The following is a 15,980-nucleotide window of genomic DNA, read 5'->3' on the forward strand; positions in this document are numbered from 1 at the left end:
TTTTTAAAAAGTAAGTATTTAATGCAATAATAATGTTTTGTTATTGGAAAATTTGCAAGTAGTAATCTATAGAGAGTTATAAATACAATGGAAGATCAGTTATTTAGGACTCTTTATCTAATAAGCTGAATTGCATGTTATATTTCTTAGCTGGGAATAATTCTAATGATTCTTTGTTCTCATATATTAGTTTAATAGATCACCTCCATGTCTCCCACACTCTCTATGTTGAAAGAGCTCTAACCCAACTACTTTAATTTAGCACTTTCTGATAACTCTATTTGATATTACAAATGCTATTCTTATTGGTGATTGTGGGTTAACATTAAAGTGTTAAAATGTACAAACACTAATGAAAAATGGAAATGCAAGATTCTTCAAAATTTACTATAAATTATATTGGCTAACTTCCAAATACTATAATGGGCTTCTCCAATTTCCTGTGCTTGAACAATTTGCAAACACATCCCGGCAAGATATATGGATGATCTAGTGGCCGATAGTTATCTCCAGGATCCCAACACAAGATGAGACTAATGAAACTCTTTCCATGCATAAGTTGATTTACATTAAACACTAAGTAAATGACAACCGCTAGATTTCGCGCGAGGGTTTTGACATGGAGGTGTCGATGAATACGAAGGGCTTCCGGCGGTATGGCAAGCAGGTTCGTGAGGCAGAGCTGGCGGGGAATGTTCTGAGGCTTCCCAATGGTTTCCTGGGCAAGAAGCTGCTTCCACTGTGGCTCCATCCGAACTACATCCTTCTCGAGGATTTCCTGGTTCGGAACACCAAGGGAGATGCCATGGATGTGGATGAAGAGTTCAAAGTTCGGAAATCGCAGTTTCACTTGGTAGGAACACCCGGGATTGGGAAGAGCTACTTTGGGCACTATTGGTTCTTCAAGCAAGCCAAGGATGGCAAGCGGGTGATCTGGAGGAGCCAGGGCGGTGTTTTCGTCTACTTTGACTTCTCGCTCGAGGATCCCTTTGTGCACGCTTCCAGCGACTACGTTGTCCCCAGCCCTTGGTTGGAGGATATCGAAACAATCTGGCTGGTGGTGGATGGCGGCTGCGAGGGCCTCGACCACGATGGTTTTGTGCTCCAGTGCGTCTCTCCAGGTCGCAGTGGCTACCACGAGTTTGCAAAGGATGTGGGCGTGCCTTTTCACCTGGAAGCATGGACGCTCGAAGAGTTGATGCAGTGCAGGGATGCTCTGAACCTGGGATTCACGGATGAAGAGCTTGCAGAGCGTTTCTACTACTGCGGGGGCCTGCCTAGAGAAGTGTTGGATAAAAGGAAGACTAGCCAGAGCCTGAAAGACACCATGACAACAGCGGTGTCTTGGGCCCCAAGCTGGGAGGCAGTGATAAGGGATGTAGCATCTGGTGCAGATGCCATATCCAATTACCTTCTCCATTATCGGCTGCAAAGGGAGCTCGACGTGAATGCAGTTGCTTCGGACTGTGTGCTGCGGTTTACGTTGAAGTTCGCTTCCTTCTTTGTGGAGGATTTGGTAGTTGATAAGTTCCAGAGGCAGGGACATGGGAAAGTCAGGGAGTTTTTCGACTTCTGCCAGAGAGTTCCTGAGGCCCGCGCATTGTCCGGGAAGTTTTTCGAGAAAAACGTCCACAGGAAGCTGCAGGATGGCGGGGGTGATTACACAATCAAGGATTTGGCAACACCGGACAAGCCTCTCCCCGTTTTTGAGTTAAAGCCATCGAGCACCAAAAGGCTTCGTTGCTGGGAAGTCACTAAAGTGGCTGAGGGAAAACCATCGAAGGACGAGAAAATGCGTGGCTCTGCTGTAATCGGCAAGGAGGAATCCGTAGGATTGGCAAGCCTTGACAGAGGCTGTTTCGTCAACTCGTATGCAGCCATTTTCAAGTCGCTGGATTCGTTCGTCGTCCCAGATATCATGATCCAGTGTACATGCTCTTTGGATCACAAGATTTTCTGGGCTCCGGTCCTGGAGGTGGTGCAGGAATACGATCGTTGGTATTCACTCCAAGGTAGTACGCCGCCACCTTACTACCGTCTTATCTTCATCGTCCCAGAGTGTCAGTTTCGAAACTTCAAGTTTCAAGGGTATAAGAAGGAAGATGGCACTGACTATTTGGAGCTGCAGCCTGAAATGTCCAGAGTGAGGCAGTTGGCTTTATCTTTTCCATGGTAAGAGCTACTTCATGTTTTAAGTACTTCGGACAATCCTTGGGATAATTCATAGGTTTAGTCTTCGCACTCTAAAGTGTGTTGTGTTTCATTCTTCTTTGCACTGAGTAGTCTCTTTTAGTTGAGCCATGTTTGTTGGAGTGGAGCAATGCTCAGGCTCAAGGCATAAGCTCTCTGCCTATCAGTCTTGACATTATATGCTCATAAATTAGTGTTCTTAACTCTACTATCCCCACATTTATGCTATTTTCTTGAAAATTGTATTCCTGTTAAATACTGAATTTCTCCAGGGTTCAAGCGCAACCTTCAACCCTAGTGATTAGCAAAGATAGTATATATTTAAGTCTTCAATTCTACTTTTCAAAAGGCACCTCCATTTTCAAAGTTTTCATATGCAAAAGTGCTCCTTATTCTTGATTTCGTATGAGATATTCAAATGATCCAATTAGCTCTTCCTTATGCTCTCAACCATCTCCAACACAGAAATTCTTCATAACTTTCAAATGGCACATCTTATAGTGCAAAATTGAGTGCCCAGATCACAAAATCGCTCTCACAGACTATAAAGATGAATAGTTAAAGTTTTATCAGCTTGTGAAGTTGTAATTGGGATTTTGTAGTGCTTTGCCCAAATATCTTGAAGAAACATAAACTATCACTTCCTCTAAGCTACAAGTCTCTTTGCATTGCACAGACTTACTATAGCTTAATTTATTAAAGTATAGATATATTGAGTTATTAGTTATAAATTTTGTTACGCAAGAAATTAAAATTTTAGTTCCTGTACTACCATGTCTTCTTTATCAATCAAACCCTTTACATTGAACTCATGATCTTTCACTCATATAATTTTATCCCCACTTAAAGTTCATGTTAAGCATGATAGATTTATTATAAACATAATTTTGTGTTTGTTTATGTTCAATAATATCTTTTGTAGAGGTGTAAATGTTAAATACACTATGTTGCTAAGTATAGACCAAGTTGTTTCTCTGGAGAAAGCCTCTTGAAGTGAAAATATCATAGTCCCGTTTGTGGAGGAGCTCTCTATATTGGGGAAGTGATTGAAGTTATCTTGTAGTTCTCTTGTTGAATTATTATATGGAATGCTATAAGAAAATCTTAAATTTTTATTTCTTTTTTCAATTTTAAAGTGTTTTTAATACTCCATGTTCTCAGTGCACTACTCTAGTTGTTTTTTTTCTTTAAATGTTTTTATATTTCTTAGAGCCAAATTTGTTTCGTCCACTTTGGTTTGTTTAACCAAGGTGGTAGTGGATATACCTAAATATGCTTGGATATTCTATGATATTCTACAATTTAACTGTTGTTATTCATTTAGATTAAATTTATATTTACAATTTATAAACATTATTATAATTTATAAGCTTTCCTAAACAAATAAAATTAATCTTGTGTTTATAAATTATAAACATGTTTATAATTATAAACTTTCATTTGAACAATTAGATTAATAAATAGGAATAACACTACTATTAATCAAACCAAACATTGCTGCACAACAATTTTTTTTTTGTTCTTGTAGAATATGGTTGGATATTTTGGTTTATTCTACCATCTAACAGTTGATATTTATTTGGATTAATTTTGTTTTTATAAATTATAAACATGTTTATAGTTTATGAAATTATCTAATCTTAATTCAATTCTACTCTTTTAACTGTAAATAAGTTTAACTGAGTATTCAATTTATGTCTTGGTTTTGATATTGCATGCTAAAGTTGTCACTTTAAATTTTGCAAGATTGGATATAAAACTTTATAGATCCAAGATTGATTTTGAGATGATGAGGTAAAGGTTTAATTTAGCAAAAGGGGTTGAGAAGCAATTTCACCTGAATTTCCAATTTTGTAAGTTTTGAAGCTTGATTGTTGTTGAATGGTTTGTGGATAGATACCAATTATTCTTTCAACCATTGTTTTGATTAACTATTTTTTTTAAAAAAAATATTTAGTATTGTTTACAATTGCTACTGGAATCTTTTGAATTACAAATCTCCAGACTCGTGATAACGGCCCCGCGCCTCGGACGCAACAGATGAAGGATATAAGCTTCGGCAATGCTTTCGCTCCTGTAGCTTGACGGATGGAGAGCTTCTCGTCGCAAATCCTTGCACAAGCCGCGATCTCTTCTAGGCTCTCGGAGGAACTTACCGAGTTGTTGTCTAGGCAACGCATCGGCTCTTCCCAGCTGTCTTGAATTCGATCTTCGAACAGTACAGCTTCAGTGCCCAAGCTATCGAGAATTACTCCTGAAGTACTCGCGGCTCAGTTCCAGTCATCTCGACGCTGACTGGGGACACCTTCTCTCTAGAACACTGCCGGTCTTCTATCTTGTTCCAAACAAATCGGTCGTGTTTGCCAACCATAGCTTGTCCCCGCTTGTGACTTACGCCCAGTAGCAGCCGGGCTCAAGATCACTGCAAGCTTCCTTCGTACCATCTCCAGTTCCAGTGCCAAGGCCGGCCGAATTGCTACAGCCTCAGCACTGCCAACACCTCCATCGGCACCCTCTCGTCGCAGCCTCGCGCCTCATCCCCAGGAGCGTCGTTTAGGCCCTCCAGAAAAAGCCGCCTCTACACTCATGGATATCCCCGAGTCGTGATCACCGAGCCTCGAATTCCTTGCCGACGTTCTCCAGCCGATTTCGACGAGCTCGCCGAGGCACTGTGGCACGTAGTCCAGGTGGTGATCGGGAGCGACGGTTCCAGCCAACCCGTAAAGAGTGCTGCTGCTCAGAGCCTGACCAACGCGGCTAAGTTGCTCATCAATTTGGCACCATCGTCGGGAGGTTACATCACCGAGGCGGACCCAAACTGGCAGCAGTCGCTGTGTGGAGTGAACTATCAGCGGTTGCTGGGGATCAAGAGCATGGTCGATCCGGCAGGATTGTTTCGCTGCCACCATTGCGTGGGTAGTGAGTTCTTCACTCCATGCAAAGCATATTAATGGTGATAGTAGTGGATCTTGGATCTTGTTCTACACCGCCATCTTGGATCTTGGCACTCGCTCCTATCAAGTGTAAACATTTGACAATAGCACATAAGGTCCGGCATTGTCTGGATCACGATCAAGGATTGCTTGCCCGACTCTAGTTCCCAGATCCACATCCCTCTGCGTCTTGCAAGCGCTGAGCAGCGTCATCCAGGTCGCCTCTCGCGGCTCAAACGGCATGGTGCGTATGAGCTCCTCGGCATCCGCCAACCTCCCAGCCTTCCCGAGGAGAAAGATGACACAAGCGTAGTTCTCCAGCGTGAGATGCAAGCCATACTCGTGGCTCAAGTGGAAGAAGCACCGCGCGTCCTCGAGCAACCCCGAGTGGCAGCACGCCGCCAGAGCGCTCGAGATGGTGGCGTCGTCGGGCACCATTCCATCGAGATGCAAGCGCGAGAAGATGTAGAGCGCCTCGTCGCCATGCCCGCTCTCGGCGTAGACCGCCACCATCGTGTTCCAGGAGATGATGTTCCGCTGCTCCATCGTCTCAAACACCTCCCGCGCGAGATCCAGGCTCCCGTACTTCCCATACATGTTGATGAGCGCGCTGGACAGGATCACGTCGAGCTTGAATCCATTGTCGTGGATCACCGAGTGGATGATCCTGGCCTCGGCCATGGACGGATCCGCGGAGCAAGCATCGATGAGGCTGCCGATCGTCTGCTGGTGTGGAAACTCCCCCTCGAGATCCATGAGCTTGAACAGCCGCATCGCCTCCCTGCCATACCCGTGCTGGGCATTTGCTGCGATCATCGCGGACCAGCTCACAGCGTTCCGGATCGGCATCTCAGAGAAGAGCCGCCGCGCCTCCTCAAGATCACCACTCTGCGCGAGCGCAGTGACCATCCCAGTCCAGACCACAACGTCGCGGCTGGCGGATCGATCAAACACTCTCCTCGCGCTGGTGATATCCCCGCTCTGGGTATAAGCTCCGATCATAGCGCTCAGCGCCACTACGTCACCCGGCGGCGCCGCGCGGTACACCGCCTCCGCGTCACTCGCCCTCCCGAGCTTGCCATACATGATGATCAGCGCGGTCTGGACGATCACGTCGCCATCGTCGCCGCGAGCGACAGCCCTGCTGTGCGTGAGCTCCCCTCTCGCGAGATCGCCCAAGTTTCCATAGGCATCGAGGATGCTCGCGATGGTGTAGTGATTGATCGCGACGCCCTCTTGATCCATGCGGTGGAAGAGCTCCGCGGCCTCGCGGTCGCGGGCGTTTAGGACGTAGGCGGCGATCATCGCGTTCCAGGAGACGAGGTTGCGGCCTGGCATCTTGGAGAAGAGCTCCAGCGCAAGTTCTAGATGCCCGTTCTGGGCAAATGCTGCGATCATCGTTGTCCAAGAGACCACATCTCTTTGCGGGGCGAGCATGAAGAGATTGCCCGCGTCGCGGACGCGATCGTTGTGGATGTAGGCGGCCATCATGATGTTCCAGGAGAAAACGTTCGGATAGGCAATGCCATCGAAGATCTTGCGAGCGTCGACGATGGCGCCGCAGTGGCCATACATCTCGATGAGGAGATTGCGGAGGTATCGGCTGTGGCGCTGGGAGCTGGCGAGGATCTGCGAGTGCGTTTCCCTGCCACGGACCAAATCCCGGGTTTTCGAGCAAGAACGTAGCACCCTCGCGAATTCGTCTTGCTGGCGGAGATCGTCGTCGATGGGCGATGGCGGTGATCGTGGCGCTGCTGCTGCCACTGCTGGATTGAGAGAAAACTTCTCGAGCATCGCCGTCGCCATCCTCGAGGAACTTCTCATCCAGATTCATAGCAACACTTCCACTTCCTTGACGCTTGGAGTAGAAGAGTGATCATCCCCGTTAGAAGTTCTTCCAAGCTTCTTGGAAGAACAAATGCTAGAGAGGAGCACGTAAGGCGCTGGATTCCCTGGATCGAGCCTAAACACATTGTCCGCGGCAACCGTGCCCCTCTCTCGATCGCCATGGAGCTTGCAAGCTCCCAGCAGCGTCATCCAGCACAGAGAATCCGGCTCAAACGGCATGAGCCCGATCAGATCCTCCGCCTCTTGCAGCCACCCGGCCCGGCCGAGGATATCGATGACGCAAACGAAGTGATCCAGCTCCAGCAACCCGCGGTAGTCGATCAAGATCGAGACCAAGTACCCGGCAGCTCCTCCTCGCGCCAGCCCCGTGTGGCTAAACGCCGTGAGCGTGTTGATGAGCGTCACCCCGCTCGGCTCCTCGCCCTGGAGATGCATCATCTGGAAGAACCGCAGCGCCGCGGAGCCGAGGCCGAAGCTCGCGTGGATCGCGATGATCGAGTTCCAGGTGACTTCGCTCTTCACCGGCATGGCGTGGAAGATCTCGGCTGCTCGTCCCAGGCAGCCACACTTTGCGTACAAGTTGACGAGCGCGGTGGCGAGCACGACGTCGTCCGCGTAGCCAGCGGCGGCGGCGAGGCCGTGGATGATCTTGCCCTGGGCGAGCGCCAGATTCCCAGCGCATGCATCCAGCGCGGCCACGAAGGTGATCAGGTTTGGAGCCGCGCCTTCCAAGTTCATGATCGCGTAGAGCATGAACGCCTCTCGAGTGTTGGAGTTGTGGACGTAGCCGGAGATGAGCGCGTTCCAAGTCACGGTGTTCCTCTCATCCATCCCTGCGAAGACGATCCAAGCCTCCTCCATGCTGCTGCAGTTGCCATACATGTTGATCAAAGCGGTCGCCACAACGACGTGAGAGACGAGTCTGTTCTTGCTCGAGATGCTCGAGTGGACGATTCTGCCTTGAGTGACCTTGGCTGTGCTGCCGCAGACGGTGAGCAGCGCGATGATCGTCACGTCGTTCGGCTCCATCCCTTCCAGATCCATCAGCCCCAGCATCGCCACTGCTCGATCGCACTCCCCCGCTTCGGAGTAGGCCGTGATCATTGCGTTCCAGGACACCAAGTTCCGCTTTGGCATCGTGTCAAACGCCACCTTTGCCTCCTGCAAATGCCCAGTCCTAGAAAACGCAGTGATCATCGCGTTCCAAGACACCACATCGCGCACCGGCATTGTCTGGAAGATCTTTCTCGCCTTTTCGATGTTTCCAGCATCGGCGTACGATGCGATCATTGTGTTCCACGACGCCACATCCTTGTCTGGGATCTTGGCAAAGATCTCTTCCGCGCGATCAAAATCCCCAGACTGGGCATATGCCACGAGCATGATGTTCCAGGAAACTGCGTTTGGATCGACGATCTTATCAAACATCTCGCGCGCTTCGATCAAACGCCCGTAGTGAACAAGCGCCGCCGTGATCGTGTTCCAGCTCACCACTGTTCTCTGCGGCATCTTGTCGAACAAAACCTTCGCTTCGTCAAGCTGCCCATACGCGGCATATGCTGCGAGGATGGTGTTCCACGACACCACGTCTTTCAACGGCATCCGGTCGAACACGTCGCGGGCGTCCTCGATCCGACGGCTGTGTGCGTACGCGGCCATCATGATGTTCCACGAGAAGACGTTCTTGGAGGGGATCGAATCGAAGACGCGACGCGCCTCGTCCGGGCTGCCGCATTTGCCATACATCTCCATGGCGAGATTCTGGAGAAATTTGTTCTGGCGATGCTCGGTGGCGATTATCCTTCGATGGATCCGGCGTCCTGTCGAGAGATCCTGGGAGCGCGCGCACGATCGCAGGAGCGCTGCATAGAACGCCGGTGAATTCTTCTCGTCGGCGGTGGAAGTTCTCAACTCCATTCGAGAAATCCCTTCCCTCCATGCGAGAAATTTCAAGATGCCCCAAATCCATGCAAAGAAAAGACCTAATCCCCTGTTTTTGTGAATTAGGGTTCTAGGGAAGGGGGCGAGAGAATGACCGCGTCAGGGCCGAAGAACGAGGAAGGCGGCGAGCAGCGCCATCTGCAAGGAGGCACGCAGCTGGGAGTTCCAGCTTACTATGGCACATTTCAGGGAAATCCCAGCTTCCCGCAGCCAGTACACCCTAGTCAGTACGAGCAGCAGCAGCAGCAGCAGCAGCAGCAACAGCATCAGCAGCAATATCACCCGGGCTACGTTTCTTCTCAAGGTACCTCTTGATCGATTCAATCGCGCTCTAGATCTAGATATTTCGTCCTGGAGGAAGGATCTCTAAAGAAATCTCTCTTTTTTTTTCGGTTCTTTGCTTGTGTAACAGGATACGAGAGAATCGATCACTATCAGCATCACGATAGGCTTCCGTGTTGCGGGCTTGGAATTGGATGGTGTCTGTAAGTCTTCGGCTCGCTCCCCTTTTTTTTTTCTCTTTCCTTGCTTGAAACTTCTTTCGATATGATGTTTGAATCGCTCACACTGTTTTGGCTTGTAGTTTCATCCTTGGCTTTTTGACGCTTTCGCTTCCCTGGTTCGTGGGGGCTTTCATTTTCTTTTGCATCAAGACGGACGCGAGAGAACACGTCGGGCTTGCAGCGTGTGCCATTGCAGTAAGTCTTTCTGGTGTTCACGCATTCACTGATTTACTCCTCCGCAAAACAGGCACTCATGGCTCTCCTCGTCGGTGGCAGCAAAGGGATCCATATGTGGTAGACGTAAGAGGCACGCACGCACGCTACGCATGTAAATAAGCTAAGTCATTTGCGAATCTAAACATACTTTTCTTCGGAAACTCGAGCTCGTCGAGATTTTCAAACGTTAACAGTGGCGCGGAAAGTCCCCCAACGATAGACATGATCTACAGTGTGAGAAGAAGCGACTGACGGGAAAACCAGACTTTATTCCAGATGAGATATGCTACAAGAGAAAACTCTACGGTGGTGACCATCTCAGGCAGGAGCCACAAGTCTGTCCAGACCCCCGGCTTCGATCTTTGGAACCGTGACAAGGAGAACTTCGTCCGAGTACTCCACCCGGGTCGCCTCTGGCGAGGTCGTGGGTGGGAGCCGAAACCTCCAGCAGTCGACCTGATTCTCGTCGGAAGAAGAAGATAGCAGCCCGACCACCACTTTGACAGCTCCAGGGACGATCTCGAGAACTTGGACCCGGACATCCTCCGCCGCCAGGCCCGAGTGCTGGATCGCAAACATGTAACACTCTGGAGTCTCGTGGACCTCGACGTCCTTGTCAGATCGAAAGGGGAGCTGGAGAACTTTGGCAAACAGGTGTGGCATCCGCTTGAGTGGCTTGCTGCTCGTCACGGTGGATGGAACGGCGCTAGCGGCGGCCTCGATATCATAGACGACGACCATCGTTTGCCTCCTGTTTAGCGGATGTACCTTAGCTACTGTCATAGCTCCGGAGAATTTTTTTTTCCTTTCCTTGCTATCGCTGTGATCCTTTCTTCCTTTCTTTTGGTATGAGAATCGAGAGAGGGAGAAGCCTTTTTCTTCTAGGTACCTTTTAACGCTGGAAAGCTTTCTCTTGGCTTCCTCTGTCTTTCAAAGAGCCTGCTTATAAACATAACCAAGGAAGGAATGAAAGCTTGGAGGAATGGAGGAGAGGAATGGCGATGTGGGCGATTGCGAGGGGCGCGACCCACGTCTCCAAATGCCCGTGACTGAGGACCCAAGAAAGCGCAGACTCGATCGGGCCCCCAAAGTAGCCCTAGTTGGCTGAGAATCTTTTTTAGGGAAGAATGAGAGGAGGGAATTCTCTACGGTGGTTGCAAGCGGTTAGGCTATGGCCGCCAGAATGGACATATAAATCTTGTAACTAGCAGTAGATTTTAGCGGATGAAATGGATAGATGATAGAATCTCCAGAGATAAGAGTGGGCTATAAACAGCGATGGGATCGGCGGCTTTATATACAAACGGGATCATCAAATCAAACGGCTAATCATCTGAAAGTTGGAAGAAAATTTCATTCCTTGCGGGCTGCTCCACCACCCTCCTGGAAAAAACCACCGGATCAAACAATCCCCACATGAAAGAATTCGCACTGTATTTAGCTACGCATCGCATCGATCAAAAGAAAAACGAGGAAGGAGCTAGAAAACCTGTGAGATTGGCCTCTTCCCCAAGCGCTTGATCTCCTTGTCCATGTTTCCAGTGAGCATCAATCCAAACATCTTGCAATCGCACATAAACGACCAGAGCGGGTGCCCAAATGTGGCCGGCGTGTTGCCCTCCACGAAGAAATGGCTGTACCACGCCATTCCATAGCCCACCACTGGCACCAGGAAGAAGAGCCACCACTTAATCAGCAGCGCGCCCACCAGCAGGATCGTCGCGCAGCTCGTGCCCAAGAAATGCAATCGCCGCGTCGTCGGCTTGGAGTGCTGATTCATGTAAAAGGGCCAGAACTCTTCGAAGCTCCGGAAGTGCATCATCGATTTCGCCAATCTTCGACGCAAATTCTCCACCTGGGCAGCTGATCCCCACCGATTCCCGACTTGGGCTGCGATCAATTCCTCGCCAGGAGCCCTACTTCGACCGCGAGGACGCGCGCCACCACCATCGCCATAGCTTCCCCATGAAACCAAAGGAGAGCCGTTGATTGCCTGCCACGTATGCGACAGCTCTGAGCCGTTGGATGGCATGGCGGGAAGTGTCTCAGGTTCGATTCCGGCCGCGGGCATTCCATTTTGCGGGGCTGCCATGGCGGCTGCGTTGTCGGCGTGAGAGACCAGGTATTGTTCTAGGCGAGAATTTCTCGAAATCTCGCTCACGATTCCTCTCCAGATCGCGCGCGTTGCATTTTCGCATGGCGATCGGTGGTGGAAAGATCCGGCATTAGGGTTTATCAAGCGCGACGCTGTTCTTGCTGGATGGCGAGTAGATTCCAGGCGCTGGCGATGCTGTCCAGGGTGTGCTGCCTGCCGCGGGCTCGAATCGGTCGCAGGTTTACTCACAGCAGCGCAGCTGGGGCGTTCCAGATTATCAGCAGGAGGGGCAATCACTTTTGGTCAAGTTCTTCCGAGGATAGTGGGATAGACGTGGAGGCGGAGGCTAGCAGCACCAGCAGCGCTAGCACTAGCAGTCGCAAGTTGCCGCTGGTGGACGAGAAGAAGATCACACAGGCGGCCCCCGACTGGCTTCCACTTGTTCCTGGGAGTTCTTACTGGGTACCATCGGAGGAGGAGAAGGTGAAGCCCGTCACTGTGAAGCTGCTCAACTTGAGCGACGGGAAGATCACGGCGTGCATCTCGCCTTGCGGCTGGCCAGCCTTGTCGGAGGACGAAGATTGTAAGTTCTTCTTTCTATTTGCTTTGTTCTTCCTTTGTTCTTGATGTGTTCGCGGTTTTCTATGGTTTCTATGCCTTGTTCTCGTGGTTTTCATGTTTTTGCGTTACTCTACATTGTTTTCTCTTGCTAGTTTTTCTTCAAGTTTTGATCGTTTTCTTCGGTTCTAGTCTTTGGTTCTTGGTTTTTTTGCCGTGTTCTTGGTGGTGTTTGGTTTTTTATGGTTTCCATGCGTAGTTTTCGTGGTGTCTTATGCGTAGTTCTACATCTTTCTTTGAATTGTTTTTCTTTTCTTTTTTTTCAGTTCTTCAAGTGTTGATCGTTATTTTTGGTTTGATACTTGGTTTGGTTCTGTGTTCTTTTGTGTGGCTCTCGTGGTTGTTCTTTTGAGAATATCAGCAATGGTTTTCTCTTGCGAGTGTATTGCTTGTATGAAACCATTGCCTCGTACTTCTTTTGTGTGACTCCGGGAGGGAATATTTGTCGTGTCGATTTTGTGTAAGATTGCTGCGAAGATTTTCTTCCTGTGACACGTCCGGTGTTTTTGTGGTGTCGATTTTTTGTACGATATCTGCGAAGATTTTCTTCCTGTACTGACACGGCCGATGTTTCTTTTTCTTCCTGCAGTCACGGATGTGTCTGAGGACGAAGACGACGATGATTAAGTCATACGAGCTGCTTAGCTTGCTCAAGAGCTTGCGAGCTTGCGAGAAACAAAGCAAAGGGAAAAAGAACCACTGACTGGGGCCAAACGAGCTGGAAATGCTCACTCTGTGCGTAAACGCTGGGAATGTAAAATTTATTCTAGCAAAACAATAGAATAAGCCTTCGATCAACGGTTGGGATTTTCGATCCGTATCAACGGTTGCGATCCACGGGGAAGGGAATATTCGCATAGCGCCCAACATTTTCCCTCTCTTTTCTTTTGTTTGAACCACCACTCATCAGCGAGGGCTTTTGCAGAGCTAGGGTTTTGCGGGAAGGAGGCGCTGCTCGATCGATCGAATGGACGAGGTAAGCGCCGCACGGCGATCTAGAGTTGCGCACTCACGATGCTTTGATTCTAGAATGTGGCGCCTCTCGCAGTGAATCCTAGAGCTGCGCACCCTGGTATGCGTATTATTTGAACGGGTTTCTGATGATCACTTGTGTTTCATGGTAGTGCCAAAGAATGTGTTTAAGCGTCTATACAGTGGATTCAAGGGAGGGGATCCGAAGATCCGCAAGCATGGGAGGTAAAAATACCATTTTTCTTCTTTTAGCTGATGACTAAGTTGTCATGCAGTGCGAAAGAGGAGGAGACTGATAAAACCCCGTTGAAAGCCACCAGAGGACGCCAAGTTTCATCCAAGTTCTCTGGGGTTTTGTTGTCCAGATCCACCAAGAAGTACGACAGCCAGAAACAATGCTTGGCGAAGAAGTTCTCATTTAAGACGCCGTCTACGAACCAGCAGTTTGTGACGTCCGAGAGAGGGGCTGAGAGCAAACCGTCGGTGAAAACTCCCGCTTCCGTTAGACTTGCGAGATCCAAGCTCGAGTCCGCAAAGTACTGGCTGTCGCTGGTGAGTGTTGCGGAGAAAGCAGGAAAGCACGCCGTCTCGGTGGGGCTTTTCCGCCTTGCTACCGACTGTGGAGCAAAGGTATTTATTAATTTGTGTCAGATTTCTTTTCTCCCGGCATGATCCCTTTCTCTCATGTGTGTGCAGCCGATAGCTGACATCCAAAAAGGCCTTGCGTCCTATACTGCTCGATACAATCTCAACTCGACTCCCGCAGACAGCCACCTGGAAGTTTCACCTTCTCTTAAAGTCGAGGAACATGTCCCGGACGTGCTGTCGGATAGTCAGCATCCTGCAATCAATACTGAAGCTGACGAAGGCAAAGCTGTTAAAGAAGTCAAGGCTATGGAGAATCTCGGTGACGAGGAGTGCTCACGGGTTTCTGTCATTGACAAGCTTAATCCAGAAGACGATGCTACCTCTGAGGTCATCAACGGCGTCATTCACACTACTGATGCCCATGAAACTGGTGCCACCAGTAAGTTGGACGCGCAGAAATCGCCACCAAAGCCTTCGGCTGAAGTTATTGCTCCTCGACGTACTCCTCGCCGCGCATGCGCTATACGCGCGATTCAGAGGATTGAAGAAAGCAACAAGAAGCAACCTCGACGAAAGCAGCCAGGTACCTGGATCTGGAAAGTTCTACCATAGTTCTTTCTAATTCTATGTGTGTTCCGTCCAGAGTCGAAGGCCGGCGAAACCTCGAACGAAGCTCCTGAGCAACGTGATTTGGATGTCGAGAAAATGGACGTGGATGCCCTGATGGAGGAGGTAGTCTCGTGCATGATGACAGGATCGGGCAACCAGGAAGTGCTGAGTACTTCCAAGCCCCGTCTGCGTTCGAGCTGTAAGAAGCAAGCGAAAGTACCTGCTCGATGCGCAATCTCGCCAAATCAAGCACAGGATAAGAAGGCTGGCAACGGGAACCAGGAGTTCCAGGTTGTGAGCGAGAGCTCCAAAACCAGCGATCACAACGAAGTTGGAAAAGAAAATGCTCCAAAGGCGACAACGAGTCGAACACTTTTCGAGGTAATGACCTGTGGCATTCCAGTACCAAGACTTTTGAATTGATCTTATGATTTCCTTGTTTACAGACACCGACAAAGAAAAGCATAGCTGTTGAACCAGGTAAGTTTTTTCTTCTTGTTAGCTTCCTCTTCTCACCATTTTGCAACGTGCCAGTGCCAGGAAGTACCGAAACAAGGAAGTCGGCAAGAATCCGGTCAATCGGCAAGTCCGCCGGCAAGTGTGCTTGACAATGTGAGTTTTTCCTTAGACTTTACAGTTTCAGCTTGCTATGATCTCTCAACTTTCGAAAGCAAGCTAGCACCAGTTGAAAGATTTGACAGAAAAAAGCATATAGTAAATATTTCGTCTACTTGATCGATTTCAAGAGCTGAGAAAAAAGGTGCTTTTGGCGACACTGGAACTTCTTTAAAGGTAAATATCAAGTTTCCTTGTCCCTTTCATTATCTGTAGAAGATAACAGCCTGAGATATTCATACTTTCTGTGTTACAGGCATTTGGGGCGAGAAGCGTAGCTAGTACACAGGTAAGATGGCAAGATCTGTACTATATTCTTTTTCCTTTCGTCTGATAATTATCTGCGAGACTCCGACTGACTGTACCCAGATGCGCCACGGAGCTTTTACTTACTCGAAGAAAAGTAAGTGCTCGCTATCTCATCGATAAGCCAGGCTTGTGTGACTGACTAAATGGGACGTGTGTAGCTCGTCTGCTGGGGTCCCAGTTTTGAGGGGCATCGGACGCTTCCATTCCGATATGGATGCTATCTTCGAATCCAGGCTCGCTTTCCTTCTGGAGTCCATTTCGAGAGCCTTGTTTTTTAAGTGTTTTCAAGGCTAAAGCTGGTGCTTTGCTTGGTGTAGCTGTTTAAGTGGGGACGCTTGGAGCCTCCTTTTCTTTTATCAAGTGTTCTTTCTAGTGGTAAATGTGAGAATGAAAGATCTTTGTCACCAGTCTTTGTTTTGCAGCTCTGTTCTTCCTGACAACAACGAAACAACGACACACGCCTTGAATTCGATTCCCAAGACCGGACTCGTTGCGATATCATCCATCCATGCCAGTTTATTTGTAAGAAAATTGCTAACGAGA

At 48.9% G+C, this 15,980-nt stretch overlaps 6 protein-coding genes across 6 annotated transcripts; 2 read left to right on the top strand and 4 right to left on the bottom strand.

Moving 5' to 3' along the window:
• Window positions 1–5,207: 5,207 nt before the first annotated feature.
• On the bottom strand, window positions 5,208–6,929 carry LOC9640868 (pentatricopeptide repeat-containing protein At4g02750). Its single transcript, XM_002993263.2, has 2 exons — window positions 6,572–6,929; window positions 5,208–6,487 (listed from the first exon to the last, which is right to left on the bottom strand). Exons 1-2 carry the CDS (start codon window positions 6,927–6,929, stop codon window positions 5,208–5,210), a joined length of 1,638 nt encoding a protein of 545 aa, XP_002993309.2.
• A 24-nt stretch (window positions 6,930–6,953) lies between these two features.
• Window positions 6,954–8,888, bottom strand: LOC112343483 (pentatricopeptide repeat-containing protein At4g02750-like). Its single transcript, XM_024667016.1, has one exon. The coding sequence runs from the start codon at window positions 8,886–8,888 to the stop codon at window positions 6,954–6,956; it is 1,935 nt and encodes a 644-aa protein (XP_024522784.1).
• Window positions 8,889–8,975: 87 nt separating this feature from the next.
• Window positions 8,976–9,792, top strand: LOC112343479 (60S ribosomal protein L18a-like protein). The gene is made up of 4 exons (XM_024666993.1): window positions 8,976–9,216; window positions 9,325–9,397; window positions 9,496–9,610; window positions 9,663–9,792. The coding sequence occupies exons 1-4, from the start codon at window positions 9,003–9,005 to the stop codon at window positions 9,711–9,713; spliced, it is 453 nt and encodes a 150-aa protein (XP_024522761.1). The 5' UTR covers window positions 8,976–9,002; the 3' UTR covers window positions 9,714–9,792.
• An 89-nt stretch (window positions 9,793–9,881) lies between these two features.
• Window positions 9,882–11,708, bottom strand: LOC9640870. The gene is made up of 2 exons (XM_002993265.2): window positions 11,121–11,708; window positions 9,882–11,014 (listed from the first exon to the last, which is right to left on the bottom strand). Exons 1-2 carry the CDS (start codon window positions 11,700–11,702, stop codon window positions 10,985–10,987), a joined length of 612 nt encoding a protein of 203 aa, XP_002993311.2. The 5' UTR covers window positions 11,703–11,708; the 3' UTR covers window positions 9,882–10,984.
• LOC9640869 (17.4 kDa class I heat shock protein) lies at window positions 9,950–10,414 on the bottom strand. Its single transcript, XM_002993264.2, has one exon. It carries the CDS (start codon window positions 10,412–10,414, stop codon window positions 9,950–9,952), a length of 465 nt encoding a protein of 154 aa, XP_002993310.2.
• A 3-nt stretch (window positions 11,709–11,711) lies between the features above and the next one.
• On the top strand, window positions 11,712–15,844 carry LOC112343478. Its single transcript, XM_024666992.1, has 13 exons — window positions 11,712–11,753; window positions 11,806–12,309; window positions 12,934–13,320; window positions 13,374–13,416; window positions 13,469–13,541; window positions 13,592–13,946; window positions 14,013–14,487; window positions 14,548–14,894; window positions 14,960–14,993; window positions 15,048–15,305; window positions 15,385–15,417; window positions 15,498–15,531; window positions 15,596–15,844. Exons 3-10 carry the CDS (start codon window positions 13,312–13,314, stop codon window positions 15,119–15,121), a joined length of 1,410 nt encoding a protein of 469 aa, XP_024522760.1. The 5' UTR covers window positions 11,712–11,753; window positions 11,806–12,309; window positions 12,934–13,311; the 3' UTR covers window positions 15,122–15,305; window positions 15,385–15,417; window positions 15,498–15,531; window positions 15,596–15,844.
• The last annotated feature ends 136 nt before the right edge of the window (window positions 15,845–15,980 follow it).

This window comes from Selaginella moellendorffii, unplaced genomic scaffold, assembly GCF_000143415.4.
Source record: "Selaginella moellendorffii unplaced genomic scaffold, v1.0 SELMOscaffold_152, whole genome shotgun sequence".
Classification (NCBI taxonomy): Eukaryota; Viridiplantae; Streptophyta; class Lycopodiopsida; order Selaginellales; family Selaginellaceae; genus Selaginella; species Selaginella moellendorffii.